Raw genomic sequence first — 17,421 nt, forward strand, 5'->3', positions numbered from 1 at the left:
ACAAGTCTCTACATTGAGATGATCACAATCTAGTAAAGGAGATAAAGTAATGAACGATTACGTTGGTGTAAAAGTAATTGCAGTTTTTGCAATTATTTTTAACCGCAGTTACTTTTGCACCAACATAATAATGTGTAGATTGCTTTACTAGAGGTACACAGAGAAGTAGGCAGTGCTAATGAGACAGAGAGGAGACATAAATGGATGACCAAGGATAATTTTCTGAGAGAAGCAGCACTTGAGTTGAATCATGAAGACTGAGGAGGTAAATATAGAGAGAAAAGAGAGTGAGTCGTAGTCGAGGTTGGATCTATGATGCCCAAAGGGACCTGGGCATGAGAACAAGTGGCTTTCCCAGTCTAAGTTGTTTCAGCATGCTGGAATAAGTTTCTGTAGGTGCATGGAAGAGATGAGGCTGAAGAGGGAGGCTGAGAGATAGGTAACACAGGGTCCAGTATGCCTTGTTAAGGAGGGTTAAAGTTGCAGGTAGTCTGTGGAGCCACTCAGGAGAGGAATAACATGATCAAATTTAAATTTCAGGAAGATTTCTAGGTGATAAATAATTTAGACAAAGATGGTGATACTGTAGAGTCTAAAGGTGGGGATAATGAATGGCAAGGTGAGATAGTGACAGTGAGGATAAATGAAGAAGGAAAATTAGGAAAATCAAGGAACAATATGAATTGTATAATAAATGGAATGTGCAAATGATAATGAATATAAATACACTACATTTTAAAATGTAACATTTTTTGGAACGCAGAAAATGGACATTGAAGACTTCTAATTGTTTTCCATCGGTTCCTCTGAGGTAGTTAGGCTTAGGTTAACAAACTATAGTTTTCCATAGAACACGGTTTTGAGTGACTTTTCTGAGTGTACACAATAAATTGGAGAAGAAGCAACAACACGACTTTATTTCCTCTTACTCAAAGTCCAATACTTTATTTCCAAATTAAGATTGGAAAAACTTATCTTTTCTAATTAGAAATATCAGTCAGTGCTGCACTAGATTGGTAGATTTTTAGTTGCATGTGTACAGTGAAATATGAAGAGCAGTGAGAGATTGTCCTAATTAGGGTACATTTCAAATTTTGATGATGTAGCATGAAAGATAGAAGAAGGAATGCCATTCTAATGTCTGATATTTCCACAAGGTCCCAGCCATTCTTCAAAGTCTAGGCTAACAAAATCAACTGAACCACAAGTAAAATCACACACACACACACATAGTGGTAATTACTTGAGATGATAAATGTGTTAACTATCCTTGTTTGGCAATCATTTCAATATATGTTTTATATCTGTATATCAAATCATCGTGTTGTGCAGCTTAAATTTACACAATATTGTATGTTAATTCTATCTCAATAATGCTGGAAAACAACAATTAAAAATCAAAGAAATACAAAATAATGAAATAAACAAGCTGACTTTATAACATGGAGCAGTTTCTCCAGTTGTTTATGGACCATCTGAGAGAATTTTTTTATCAAGTACTTCCTGTGTCCCAAGAGTATGTCAAAATATTCTAAAAACTAATAAGTGTGCAGAAGACAACCTATTCTCTCAAGGGAGCTAACACCTTAATCAAATGAGATACATCTTTAAGTCAGGCATATTTGATTTCTAGTCCCAGTCTTTCCATTTAATATATATATTCATTCTTAAGTGATTTATATGCTTCTCTAAGTCCTAGTTTCTTCATATATAATGTGAAGAAAATAAAGCCTTTCTTCTATTCTGTTGGTATAGAAATAAAATGTGATGATATGTATGAAAGCGTGTAGTATAAACCCACGTACAAAATAGTTATTCAAGAAATATAAATTTTTCTTCCTTCTGATGGTGTAGGATTAATATTCATGGTGAGAAAATAGTGTGTGTGACCTATGTCCACAGAAAATGTAAGTATTTGCAGTTAAACGGCCACTGTCGATAAATAGTACATATTTTTCCATGAAATATAATTTAAATAATACTTATTTGAGAGTTCAGAAACCTGGATCCCCACACTGGCATTGCCACTAAATATGGCTGTGTGACTGAATAGAAAATGTAAATTACTTTGGGTTTTAGTTTCCCTATATGCCAAATGAGGCAGTTGAACTTACATGGACTCATGAATTCCTTACTGTATACAAAACTCCATAACTCTAGTTTCTTATGATTCAATAGATACCTTTGGAAAAGATCCTGTCAACTTGCATTATTGTTTGAATTTCTTTTCTTCTGTTTGCCAAGTTTTATGAATAAATTTCCTCCTTATCAGTCAACTTGTAGAAATGACATTTTCCACTTAATATTACATCCTCCATTCTGGCTATTTGTTTCCTTTGGTCCAGGGGGGTACTGCTTTTCCTTCTAATGTATACAAGCAAATGTTAAGACTTAAAATCAGGAGAGAAGTATCACTTCTTAGCCAAAGAAAAACAAGAATGATTTTTTAATGATTCACACAGATTATTGTAAATGTGACTAGGTCAGGAGCTTGGGAAGTCACGGTATGTACAAAATACTATGTAAAGAAGAACCAGTAAATACAAGTATTATCAAAAGGGAGAGAAATTATTTTACGTCAACATCATTTGGTATAGTTTTGGGGAAAGAATTATGACATTTCTCTGGGAGATAAGACCTCCCACTTCCCATATCTACTTTACTGGCAACCACTGACATTCTTGGAACCACAGAAAGCAGTCTTTTTAGTGTATTATTTGACTTATGCCATTACTGGAAACTTTTTTAGAACAATCACAGTCAGTACGGTATCAAATGTTAACAGTGATTGCCTTTTAGAAGGAGACTTAGAAGTGTAAATAAGAGGAAGGTCATTTCAGGCAAAGACATCATCCTAAATAAAGGAACACAAAAAAGTGCATGGAGTAGTTTGATGCCATTCAGATCTAACATAAGCAATGGGCATGTAGAGATAAAATTCTGGAAAGTCAGGGCCGGTACAAGTTATACAAACCTGGACTGATATCACTGGAGATTTTTGGTTAGGATAGTAGCATCATCAAATGTGCATTTTAATAAGATGATCCCATTCTGGAAACAGAGAGTGATATAGTCTCTGTCCTTGTGTGAAAGAACTGGTTAGAGCAATTTATTTCAACTGTTCAATACAGATGCATAGTAGGAAACAAACTGACATCCGGATATACTCCTACTATACTCCTACTGTTGCTTCCACTATTCCTATTATTTCACACACATAAATATGAAACAAATTTTCATAAAATTTTGTGCAAGGACACCTGTTATTTTCTATTATTATCAATTCTAATCCTAATTTTTATTTGTTAAAAATTGCTGATCAGTGACCCAAAATTGAATTTTTTGCCATTATAAAGATTTTATATATATATATATATATAAATTATTAAGGTTATATTTAAATTATTAAGGTTATTGAAGTGACATTGGTTAGTAAAGTTATATAGTTTTCAAGAGTACATTTCTATAATACATCATCTATATATTACATTGTATGTTCACCACCCAGAGTCAGTTCTCCTGCCATCACCATATGTTAGACCTCTTTTCTCCTCTTCTACCATCCCTCTTCCCCATTCCACTCAGTTTGTAATCACTAAACTGTTGTCTATGAGTTTTTCTTTCTTTGTTTGTTTGTCTTGTTTCTTTGCTGCTTTCAGTTTTATATCCCACATACACTGTTTCCCCAAAAATAAGACCCAGCAGAACAATCAGCTCTAATGTGTCTTTTGGAGTAAAAATTTATATAAGACCTGGGTATTATATTATATTAATTATATTATATTATATTATATTATATTATATTATATTATATTATATTATATTATATTATAGACCCAGGTCTTATATTACAGTAAAGTAAGAATGGGTCTTATATTAATTTTTGCTCTAAAAAACACATTAGAGCTGATTGTCTGGATAGGTCTTATTTTCGGGGAAACATGGTATGAGTGAAGTCATATGGCTCCTGACTTTTTTCTGTCTGACTTATTTTGCTTAGCATGATAATCTCAAGATCCCTCCATGTTTTTACAAATGGCAGTATTTCATCTTTTCTTATGGCCGAGTAATATTCCATTATGCATATATACCATATCTTCTTTTTCCAATCGTCTATTGAAGATCACTTTACTTGCCTTGGCCACCTTAATCAATGATACACCAATGTGTCTAATTAATTAAGTAATTAATTATGTGAAAAATAATTTGGAAATTATTGCAATATTTGTTCAAAGAAATGTGGTGGTGCCTAAACTGACAAAGTAGCAATAGAAATAGAGAATTCAGGAGAAAATTTATGATAGGAATTTTCAGGGATTTGTATTAAATCAGATATGGAGGATAAAAGAATTACAGAGATCAAGGCCTTTTAGCCAAGCCCAAATGTGGCTTACTACTAAAACAGAGCATGAGAAAGATCCACGTAGAATAAATATGATGTGAAGTTGCCTTGGCCTACCTGTAATATCAGAAAATAAAACATTCATTTTATCTACTCATGACATACTTTTCTGAATGCTTGATTCTTACCAGAATGCCTAAATCTTCTGGCCATTACACCAACTGTCTTTCTGGGATCAAGTGTCGAATAAATCATATGTACTAAGTTACAAATCATTTCTCAATTGGGTTGTACTTTCAAAAAAAATAAAAAATAAAAAGAATAAAACATATTTATAATATATAATGACAAATGAAAATATTTTCGTTTTTTAAAATTTCTACTAAACAAGAAATTGAATATCAAGACAATGGTACTATGATGAGTCTGGTGGTGTAATCACTAAAAGTTAGAAAACTCAGATATGTTTCCCACAGACACCGTAATGGCCCCATTGTATATAGTTTATTAACATCATGACTTGCACAGATAAAAAAATATTGTTTCTCTGCCTTGGTTTTCTGGCATGGATGATTAAAGTATCAGCCATAATATTTCATGAATTCTATTTCCTTCTTTTTAATGCACAACATAATTTTTCAGAACATAAACCCATGCTGAATCAGTTCTTCTCTCTGTAAAACAGAGTAATACCTGCTCAGCAATCAACGATCAATGGAATAGTCCAGTTCCCTTATTATGACAAGAGTGCCTGACAGTAAATTCTAAGAATTCTTGCTTGGTTTCCTACCCTCTTGTCTTTAATATCCATCATGGATTTTTAGCAAGATATTGAACAGGGAATTCTACAACAGCTGTCAGGAATTTCTCTTTACACCTCCTTCAAAAAAATTTAAATGATTTTACTTTTTTAATTACAAAGGAAAGATTTAGAGGGTATGTTTAGTATTCATTCTATATGTAATTTCGAGAAACATGACATTTATAACATCAAATAATATTGCTCTTGCATATATATATATATATATACACACACACACACACACACACACACACACACACACACATATACAGAAGGTGCCAAAAATATGTATACACATTTTAAGAAAGGAAAAAAATGTATTAAAATTGTAATACTCATTGTATATCGATAACAAAAGATGAATACAAGCCATGTATATACATTTTTTGGTACCCATACATGTATACATATATACATATATACATATAAGTGCATATATGTATGTATATACTTATATATACATATAAGTGAGTATATATACATATATTCACTTGTATATAAGTGAATATATATATACATATATTCACTTGTAGAAAAGAAAACAACCACATGCAAGTTCTTAACTGTGACAAAGAGTGAAATGAATAGGTCATATTAACTTTGAGAATTAAGTTAGTGTAACAGTAAGTTTTTAACAATGTTCATGAAGTTTAGCAACTTTACAAATATACTGTCAAGCCCCAGATAGAACACAACAGCTAAAGCTCCTATCTTCTAAATTGCTTAGTGTACACAATCATGCACTGACAACCAGAGGCTGTGAGACTAGTTTTATTGAGAAACATATATTTGCAAATTATTATCCTTTTGATGTTTTACCTTTTCCCTTTTACTCCTCCTATTATTCCTTTTAGCCCTTCCTCTATTTTTTTTATTTATTTATTTTTTGAAACATGGGTGATAACTTGTAAGTAGTCATACCATTCAAAATTAAGTGGGCTCCACTTAACTGGTACACGCTAAGTCTGAGCTCAACTAAAAATGTGGCATCATAGTGGAAAACTCTGACTATAACTACCTCTCCTGATTTCCCCAGCTTTTGCCTATTCATTTGCTAGTTAATCCTGGGAGTCTAAGGCGGAGGCCTATGGAGTCAATTTCTTGTCCTTAGCTGAAATTTTGGAATTACTCTGCACTTTTAGGCCTTACTTTTAATCCCATTGCTTTATATCAGAGAAGAGAGTTTGTATTAGGTTGGTGCAAAAGTAATTGTGGTTTTGCAATTATTTTTGACCTTTTAAACCACAATTACTTTTGCACCAACCTAACATTTTATATTGCATTTAAAATCATTAAAGTTACTAATAGCTTTCCAGTACTCTCTTACTATTTTGAGATATTTCAGTATCCTCTCATTATTTTAAGAGCTGAGTTCCAATGTTAAAGAAGATTTGTCCTTTCAGCAATACTGTTAGTTCATACGTCGTTTTTCATAATGGGCAAACAGTTTTTAGAAGAAATAAATCTCCAGAGGAGAAAGAAAAGAAAAATAAAATGTATTTATTTCAAAATTAAACTCAATGAGTAGACTTCTCTTCTTATTCTCACCTAGGACAATTTCCTTATTTTAGAGAAGAGAATGTAATCCACTAATTTTACTATAGAGTTTTGATTTGAATTCACGTGTTTTGAATTTTAATCTTATACTTTTAAATGTTACCGCCTGCCTGCCTACCTTCTTTCTTTCTTCCCTCCCTCCTTCCCTCTCCCACTCTCCTATCGTTGTAAGTGGTATCTACCATCTACTTTTAATTATCCTACCTTTCTTCCATCCTCCACTGGTGGATAATCTCAGAATCAACCTTTTCTTTTCCTTCAAATCCCTTTCCATGAAAGTTTGCTTTGGAGGTTTTTTAGAGTAGCACAGCTTTTTATATATTCCTGCCTAGGAGTGAACCTCCACATCTGGGATTGTCATCTTCTTCCATCCACAAGCCCATCTTTGGCGAGGAGTGCTTACAGGAGAATGAGGAAGGATAATACCTCCACCTTAGCCAGCCAGACCTTCAGACCAGACATTCAAATCAATGAAATCAATGAGATGATAAAAGCCATAGCTGTATCATATTTCAAAGCAACTGAACTTGTGACCAAGTTCTCTAAATTTGTTTGGGGACCGGGAGTTGTTGTTCCTTTTCATTCACAAGGATTAACTGGTGTGCAATGTTTAAGAGCTTAAAACCAACCTGACTGCACTACTTACGAGCTATGTAAATTTGTACAGTTTATTGCAACTCGATTTCTTCATCAATGGGGAAGCATATGGCAGTACATGTCACATTGGGTTATTATGAGAGTTTCATATAATATTACATGCAAAGGAAGTAAAACAGTTTCTGGCATATAATAAGTGCTTAATAAAACCTAGTTATTCTTCTTCTTAATGCCTTAATAAAAGGCCTTCACTATCTTAAATATGAAGTATTTCAATGTTCTTATCGTAAAGCTTTATTGTCCTGTACACTTATGTTATATTCTTCTTAAGTACACTTGGCCATGTCTATGAGCTTCTAAAGTTTTCACATTGCCTATGGAGTCAGATTTGTTCTAATATTCAAGATGTTTGCAATCAACCATTGAATCAACCATTCTAGCCCCAGTTAGTTTTGGAGGTGTCCAAATTCTAGACAAAATGGTTTATTAAATGTGTTATAAATAAATCTTTCTTTTTTCCACACTGTTGGTCAGTAATTTCTCCCTATTTGACATGTTCTTTAATTTCCTGCATGCATTTCTTTTGCCTCTCACAATAGGTTGTAAACGGAAAGAATATGAAAAAGATGAGCCTCAACTAATATTTATTACCAACTCTAAGCAAACAATTCTGAGAGGATATTCAGATATTCTGTTCCTTTTTTTTTTTGGGTTTTTTTTTACAATTGCATTGCAATCAGTATTAATAGTGTCATGTACAGAAAAAGTTAGATGTCAGAGATGAAGTAACTTAACTGAGATCACGTCGACTGGAATGTGAATGGCAATTCCCAGATAGCTATACTGAAATATGCCTAAGGGCAGAAACTAAGCTCACTACTTTTTATTCCTTAAAGTATAAGCCAAAGTTGGGCATTATTAGGTGCATATTTAACATTTTATTTAAGCACAACATTCCATTCCTTGGCATACCTTCCTCTTCACCCCTGCCAAATAAATCAATAAAACTAAGTTATTAAATAATACCTGTGCAGTTGTAGCAAATGTACCCAATGACTCTATTTTGGTTTTGACTCAAGTGTAGGAATGACATAGTCTAACATGTTTCTTGGTATTCAGATCTTTGTCTTCTAGAGGGAGTTTGGTTTTTATTTTGCATTATGTGATTTCCCTGTTCTTCATAACTTTGCCAGTAATGTAAACAAATCTGGCTTGTGAAAAACTCCCTGTTCTGTTTAGTCAGTTATTTTCATGGTATGCGTCATTACTATTTATTTTTATCAAGTTTAAGATTTTGTTGTTGTCTATTAGCAAACATCAAATGTGATGTGTGTATTTTTGTGTTCATCCATCATACTGAAAATGCAAATCTCCAATAGAGAGTTTCATCTCTATTCCTTATACTTTGTTTACTACATAATGGTATACCATATATAAATCAACTGTTAATCCTATGCTTCATATTTCAAAAAGTCACATCAATTAGACAGTTAATCCTTTTACCAGCATTTTGAAAATCCTCTCCCTCAAGACATCTGATGCGTAAATATTATTTTCATATTTAATATTCTTAAAACCCTGTTTTTAATAACTGCTCAGGATTTGGGAAATGTCATGGCTGAGTGACCTTGGATAATATGCTTAAGTTCTGGGAGTCTGAGACCAAAACCTAAAACTAAATGGTAAAGTACACTTTCTCCTACAGGAAGGTTGTGGTGAAGGATGAACACAGACATTTTCCTCTGATTCTGAAAGAAAACACATGTGTAAATAGTGTCATTTAAAATTTGTGCCCGGAGTCATCCTAGAGTAGCTGTGCGTTTATTTCTTTTGTATGTACTATGTCCTTGGGCATGTTTCTTAACCACATTGACCTTAGTTTGTCATCTCTAAATTGGAGGTGATACTACTCCTTACCATAAAGTATTGCAAAAATTATTGGTTTCAAGTGTATTTGGGGCCTACAACCCTCATCTCAAGAAAGTCAGAGAGATGGATAGATTGCAAATTTCTGCTTAACTTGACATTTTGAGAGGGTAACCACAAAACCTAAAACACCCAGGTATCAGAGATTCTTTGTTCTCTTTGTTCTTCAAGCTCAAAAGCATATGAGAGCAGATAGGAACCTAAGCTTTCTCTGGGGGCCATAAAGAGGCTACATCCTTTTCGTGATTGGTTAACAAATATGATTTCCGTCGGTAACGATGGTTTGGGTTGAGGGATTTCAAACACACAGTGGGATTGGCCAAAGGAGAAAAGCGATGCTAATCATGTGTTTGGAACTTGTCTGAACATTAACTAATGGTGAGAAAGAAGAGTTTAGTCTTGTTTTCTTCTCACTTCATCTATGTTATATGTGTAAAGAAACAATGAGCAACCTCCTATATCACAGTACATGCTGTTTTATCTCAGTGTCATGGATGACTGACTAGTCCTATAGCTAACACAAATGTTCAACATGCACTATGGGATGAATAAACACATGGCTAAATGAATGGGCACTATATTACTGATCTTACTAATAATAACTGTCAAGATTATATTTTGTCCAGATGATATCATTGTGAAGTACCACAAATAATAAAATAGTTGGACAAAAAGTTCTGTGCATGTAGTGTAGTATTTGTACAATGCATTCTCAAGACAAATCTGTGGAGTTATTGAAAGAGGGACCTCCTACTTACTTAGACTGTTTAGCTACAACTTATGGGAAATGCGGAGAATATTGACAAATCTAAGAGCTATGTCTTCCTAGGGAATTCTGTGATCTTGAGATGTTACACATGAAATAAGCATTTATGTCCTTCAAAAAATAAATGAATTAATGTTAAAATTATTTTTAAAAATGATATAGCCTTGAAATAAATGAAAGTACTTTCAATTCTACATAAAAGGAATGTTGAAAGGCATTCCTATTTGGTGTGAGATCACAGAAGAAATTATAGAGGTCTAAAGAGCGAGAGGATCCAGCTGCATTTCTGCAGATTTTTCATCAACGATGGAACATAAACACATATAAATTGAAAATTGGGCAGCTTAGAATAAACAAGGAGTTTAGCCAAAATATCTAATTCTGTGTATATGTTTTCAGGTTTTTAAAATGTCAAAAATAGTTGGACAGTACAAATAATTTAATTTGGCTAAGAATTAGAGCTTAGGTGTATGAAATATTCTTATGCACTCAGTAGTTTTGACTCAAAAAAATAAATCCATCATTTAAAAAATTGGCCACTCTTTAATTTTATGAGATTAAGAATAATGTATAGAATAGAGTGTTACTTCGTAAATGCTTGCTACATATTCTGGGTATTTTTGAACATTTAATCCCAAAGAAGATTTAAAGAAAGGAAGATTAAGAATGTGTGATTGCAAATCTATTCATAATCTTGCTCAGTCAGCAGTATTGCTACTAGTATAGCTATGAAATTCAAAATTCTATGGAATTGTGGGACTGTAACACAGCTGGCCAGTTATTTTGGCTTTCTTAATGCTTGCCTGATTATGCGGCATTGAGCTAATTATATGACTAAATATCTGACTCAACCACAGAGCAGTTAATTTACTGGCCACATGTGGACATGATGTTAATCTTTCCTTCCAATGAAAAATTAGACATAGTTACTCCAAGGAAAATGAACAAACCAGACTCCTGGAGCCAGCATAGATAGTATTTTAGGAGGTGTCCTTCTGTCATTCTATTTTCAGTACCACTATTTCCATCCCTCCCAAAGCCTGGTTGGGCTATGCTCAGGTCATAAACACTTTGCAATAAAGCTCATTTGGATTAATTACTCTTTGATATCTTAGTTCCCTTTAGTTAACACCACAGTAATTTGGCATTCTTTGAGTGCATCAAATATGTTAGTTTGTCTCCTATTCTCCAGAAATATTCTTACTCTTAGTTTCCTTTTGCTTCCAAGGTGGAAAGTACCTGTCTTTCATTACCCAACTTTATTGATGAGTGTCCTTTTAGCTCTTGAATGACACATGGCCAGAGAATCATGCTCCAGAAACATGTTGAGTCAATCCTAAAAGAGTGGATGTTAGCACTTATGGGAGGAGCTTTTAAGTATGTGATAAGAAAAAGTAATGCAAAGCATAAAGTAATTAAGTGATTTTTTTCCTACAAAAATAATTCAGTAGAATGTTATGTTTGTTCTCTTTAGCTGGGTTGGCTCAGATTATTTTTACAAGTAGAGAGAAAATGAAGTGTTGATATTGTTTTTCTATAGTGGAAACCCTCTGAAAAGAATTGCTGAAGAATTGTTATAGCAGAACGATATATCTGAAGCCATCTCCCCTGACAAGAACATGATAACTGTAATGTTAACACATGTTGTCTATTTTTTACCTGAGGAAGGAGAAGTGTGTGTAATAAAGATGTTCAGAATGCATTTTCCCCACACTATCTAAATGCATGTTATCATCAGCTGGGTTAGACTATTTTTAAAGCTGGTGTGGAGTGCATTTTAGGACTTCAAAATTATTCCATCTTCAATCTTCTATGAGTTCCACTATAAAATGTTCACTTTGGCTTCCATTCACATGTAGCTCTTCCCTTCTGGGGCAATCCTGTTCATAATACTCTATGATGGAAATGAATAATATCTACTCTGAAATAGCACATGGATAGAGACAAAAAAAAAAACTACTCTCATATACTATAGTGGGTGTAATTATATATAACTTTAAAAGAGTATTTCTAAATAACATGATATGTTAATTTTTATTTGTTTTCTCTCAGTAGCTCATTGTAGATAATACATATTTTACTTAATTATGTGAGATGAAAGATATTTGTTGTGGTATTAAATGTTTTTAAAGATCTAAGAAGTAATAAGATGTATTAATTAAGAGAGATAAGGAAGGATATGCAAGCCAGTATATTTAATAGCAAAGCACACTACTTTTTAATTAAATTTAACTTGTCTGAGATTTTAATTAATGAGGCAAAATGCACAAGGAAGAGAAATGTGAGAATATTCCATAATGCAACAAACCTGCAAAATGCAGAAAGAGGAAATCAGTTTATTTTCCCTCCCCATGAAAGGCTGATATAAAAAAAGAAAAAACAAAGAAGACGAAATGTATGTGTGTGTGTGTGTGTGTGTGTGTGTACATGCATTTTCATGAAGGTGTAGATCGCATAGGTTCAAATGATTTTTTTTTCCAAATTAGCATTCTTGTTTGTTAAATTTCTAATTTTTCACTAACAACTATATTAAAATTTGCCTTTTTATCAAGTTAAAATATTGTAAAATAAAAGGCTATTTTTTAAGTATCCAAAGATTTACATGACAGAATCAAAGCAGCATCACATTTTGGTTGAAGACAAAATTCAAGGTGCTTTCCAAAGCTTTCTTGTAATACAAGAATGAAATCAGGCCCAGGCACTTTGGAAGTTTCTGGAGCTTCAGTGGTGAGAACAGGAAATCCAATTCTGAACCTCCTCCACAGAGGGCGTGTGGCCTGTTAGCAGGGAAAACAAGCTTTTTGAGGATGTCCTCAAAAGGAACAGAAAGATATTTGACCCTATGATCAGGGCTTTCCTGCATCATTTAACACCTCAAAAAGGCCTATTAAATAACTCCATTTTTCTTACTTTTATTTCCCATTTTGGCCTCTAGAAGACAATTACAAATATGTTTGTGGAAAATGCTATAAGGAATTATAGGTTTCCCTCAACCTCAGGATACAGAAAAGTCATCTTCACTTATATTTATAAAGTTGTTGAAATGCCCTAAGCTTGACAAGTCACGCAGACTGGAATATCAGGTCTCGTGTTTTACTTACTTATAGGTCACCATGTACTTTAGATTTCCTACCGGATGACAGCAGCCAGATTTACCATCATCAATTCACCTAAAAATTCATATCCTGTGGTTTTATGAAGATAACAGCAAAGAGTGTTCTTAGACAACAGATTGAATTAATACAAATGACAATTTGAGCTCAATACTAGGAGGCCACATCTTTATTGAAGATTATATTCCTGAACGTGTAATGACTTACTGAAAAATGTAATTTTACCAGATTATCGTTAGCTTTTTCCACCTGGTTAAAAACAAAACAAAACAAAATGCTTGTTTCTCATTCTTCTTTCCACTCACACCATCTTAAGAGGGAATGTTTCATATTTACTCTTTAATTTTTTACCCCTTCAGGTGTAACCTTGCTCCTGTGGTAGAGTTTGCTGCTGATGTGGGGACGAAATCAGACTTTATTACCATGAACCCATCAGTTGTACAAAGAGCATTTGGAGGCTTTCGGAATGAGAGTGACAGAGAAAGATTTGTGCATAGACTTTCCATGCTGAATGACAGTGTCCTTTGGATCCCTGCTTTCATGGTCAAAGGAGGAGAGAAGCACGTGGAGTGGGTTAATGCATTAATCCTTAAGAATAAACTGAAAGTGCGAACTGCCTATCCATCACTGAGACTTATTCATGCAGTCAGAGGGTAAGTGTCTGGCAATGACCAGTCTGTCCTTGGCACAGTGGAATGTATAACGAAACATTTTTCCCAGACAGGAAGGAGCCTTGGTAAAAAAACCCCCAATTAATATATATTTCCATTATTTTATAATGGCTACTCTAGTCACCAACTTGAATTTTGTTTGTGTGCTATAGTGTTTTAGCTCATACTCTTTCTTGAAAAAGCAAATATTTGAACTTGACACTTATTTATGTCAGTCATGAACAAACTACTGATTTTGATATTTTTCTGTGTTAAAGAATAATACGAATTATAGTAAAATTGATGAATTTGGGGTAAGAGAACTACCAAGAGAAGTCCTAAAAGGCTAGTGGGCAATATTGTAGACGCATAAGTGTTAAATATATTTAAGGAGCAATTAAGACCCATCTGTAGTGAAGAGGCTTACTAGTGATAAAGAAGGTGGGTTGAGATAATAGTCCTTAATGCATCCCGTGAAAGTTACAGATGCTATTTTTATGAATTAAGTCAACATTTCCTTCTTATTAACTCAAGCTCAGAAGAAAAATCCAAGAAATAGACTCTTGTTTAAAAGTGATAATGACCAAAAGGCCAAATTCAGTCATATAGTTGTGTGTAAAATATATAACACAAAGGTAAGTGATAATGTGCTATTTATTGAATATCTCCTGAGTGTCAGATGCTGTAGACACAAAAACAAAGAAGAGGTGGTCACTGCTTTAAAGGAATGCATAGGCTTTACAGTGGAAACAGAGTCATGTACAACCAGCTAGAGCATAAACAAATGATAAGGGGGTATACTGTGAAGAGTAGAATGTGTCCCTCGGGTTGGCAAAGAGTCTTAAAAGTCTAATATTTGAACTAGATCTTAAAAACAGAATAAGGATCATGGGGGGGGGGGCGGAGATTGAGAGAGAGAGACAGAGAGAGAGACAGAGAGAGAGGGAGAGAGGGAGAGAGAGAGAGGACAAGAAACAAGAAGAAAATGGTATTGCATCATTAGCACAAACTGAAGCAGGAACTCAGTACTAGTAGTAAACTTGTGGAGTAATGGAGTCCATTGTGGGGCATTGTAATATAAAGTTAGGAAAAGTACTTGCATCCTGGTTGGGAAGAGAATCTGTGTTAGCCTGCGTTAAGCACAGTTAGCTGTGTTAATTTAAGAGTGTAAATCTTGTAACTGCCGACTGCACTGGCTAGGAGAGGTGTGGAGAATGAAGGCCAATTAAGCTTTTTGACTAATTTACTCCTAAGATGATAAATATGTAGAGCGGAATTAGTGGACATGGAGAGGAAGGGCAAGTTCAGGGGATCAATTAAAAACAGTGGCTTAAAGTCCTAAAAGAAAAATGTTTCCAAGCCCAGAGTTAAAAATAGTTTGCTTTGTATAATTGAGACTGGGCTAAAGGGTTTTCATTTGGTTTTGTATTGAGATACTTTCCTTCAAGGATTTATAGTTTTCTTGTTTAAACCTCCATACAGTTTCTTGGATTGTGTTATTCTGCACACCATTTAATTACATTCTTATAATCACATCATAGTTATTCACCATTCATTCTCTTAATGTTTTTGACACAGAGTTTCAACAAAGTAAGATACTGTACCTGCATTTGGAATATAAGTATTTTTTTAGTTAAGAAGATTCCTGGTAATAACAATTTGACAGAGAAAAATAATGTGTTTTTAATAGAGGGGACCTTTGTAATATGTTGTGCTAAGAACACATCCTACTTTTTGAGATATCATTGCTGAGTGTCATTTGATTCAGAGAAAAGCTTAATGATATTACTCTGTACTATATTACAAACACACACTCTCTGACATGTGCATACATATACACACATACGCTCCATTGATAACTTATTAAGATTCAAAAACAAATATTTTGAAATACTTTTGAGTATGTGAGACTAACTAGAAAATGTATTACTCTGAATTAGTACTTTTTTAATAGACTGGTTTTAGAGCAGGTTTAGTTTCACAGCAAAATCTAGAGGAAGGTACAGAGATTTCCCATATACTCTCTGCCCCCACCCCACGCATACCTTCCCCCATTATCAACATCCCACACTAGAGATATACATTTGTTACAATGGGTGAATCTCCATTGATACATTATTATCACCTAAAGTCCATAGTTTATACCACAGTTCATTCCTAATTTGTACAATCTATGTGGGCTTTGACAGATGTGTAATGACATGTATCCACCATTATTGTATCATGCAGAGTAGTTTCACTGCCCTAAAACTCCTCTGTGCTCAGCCTATTCATCCCCCGCTCCCCACTAACCCATAGCAAGCACTGATATTTTTTACTGTCTCCATAGTTTTGCCATCCCTGAAGTCATATAGTTGGAATTATACAGTGTGCAACCCTTTTATATTGGCTTCTTTTACTTAGTAATATGCTTTAAAGGCTCCTCTATATCTTTCCATGGCTCTATAGCTCATTTCTTTTTAGTGCTGAGTAATATCCCATTGTCTGAAAAAAACAAAACAACAAAAAAATAAAAATAAAAATAAAAAACAAAAACAACAAAAAAACCAAACAGCTTATTTATCCATTCACCTATTGATTCCACGTTTTTGCAATTATGCATAAAGCTGCTATAAACATCGGTGTAGGTTTTTGGGTAGACACAGTTTTCAACTCATTTGGGTAAATGCCAAGGAGTACGATTGCTGGGTCTTATGATAATAGTATGCTTAGTTTTGTAAGAAATTTGCAAACTGTCTTCCAAAGTGGCTGTACCATTTTATATCCCTACTAGTAATGAATGTGAATTCCTGTAGCTTCACATCCTCATCAGTATTTTGTGTTTTCAGCGTTCTGGGTTTTGACCTTTCTAATAGGTATGTGGTGATATTTCAGTTATTTTAATTTGCATTTCTCTGATGACGTATTATGTGGAGTGTTTTTTGATGTGCTTATTTGCCATCTGTATCTTTTCTTTAGTGAGATGCTTTTTAAGAAGTTTGGCACCGTTTTAGTCAGGTTGTTAGTTTTCTTATTGTTGAGTTGTAAGAGTATTTTTTTGTACATTTTGGATAACTGTCCTTTATCAGTCGTATATTTTGCAAATACATTTTTTCCCAGTCTGTGGCTTGTCTTCTAATTTTCTTGACATTGTTTTTTGCAGAACATATTTTTTTTTATTTTTAATAAAGTCTAAATTATCAATTATTTCTTTCATGGATTGTACCTTTAATGTAGCATCCCACCCCAAAGTTGTACAGATTTTTCTTCTATGTTGTCTTCTAAGAGTTTTATAGTTTTGCATTTTACATTTACATCTGTGGTCTATTTTGAGTTAGTTTTTTGTGAAGGGTATAAGATCTATGTAGATTCATTTTTTTTTTTTTTTTTCATGTGAATGTCTAGAAGTTCCAGCACCATTTATTGAAAAGACTATCTTTCCTCCATTGTATTACTTTTGTGTCTTTCTCAAACATTAGTTGATTATATTTATGTGGCTCTATTTCTGGGCTCTGCATATGTTCTGTTGATCTATTTGTCTATTCTTCACCAACACCATACAGCCGTGATTACTGTAACTTTATAGGAATTCTTTAAATTGGATAGTTCCAGTCTGCTGACTTTGTTCCTCATCAATATGGTGTTTACTATTCTGGGTCTTTTGCCTTTTCATGTAATCCTTGGAACTA

General features: G+C 33.7%; 1 protein-coding gene across 1 annotated transcript in view; it reads left to right on the plus strand.

Annotated features, from left to right (window-relative positions):
• ST8SIA4 (ST8 alpha-N-acetyl-neuraminide alpha-2,8-sialyltransferase 4) overlaps positions 1 to 17,421 on the plus strand; it is an 80,491-nt gene that overhangs the window by 24,708 nt on the left and 38,362 nt on the right. The window contains exon 4 of the mRNA XM_019727928.2: positions 13,463 to 13,756. Within this exon, the coding sequence (XP_019583487.1) occupies positions 13,463 to 13,756 (294 nt within the window). The remainder of the gene's footprint in view (positions 1 to 13,462; positions 13,757 to 17,421) is intronic.

The sequence above is a fragment of the Rhinolophus sinicus genome, linkage group LG03, assembly GCF_036562045.2.
Source record: "Rhinolophus sinicus isolate RSC01 linkage group LG03, ASM3656204v1, whole genome shotgun sequence".
Lineage (NCBI taxonomy): Eukaryota > Metazoa > Chordata > Mammalia > Chiroptera > Rhinolophidae > Rhinolophus > Rhinolophus sinicus.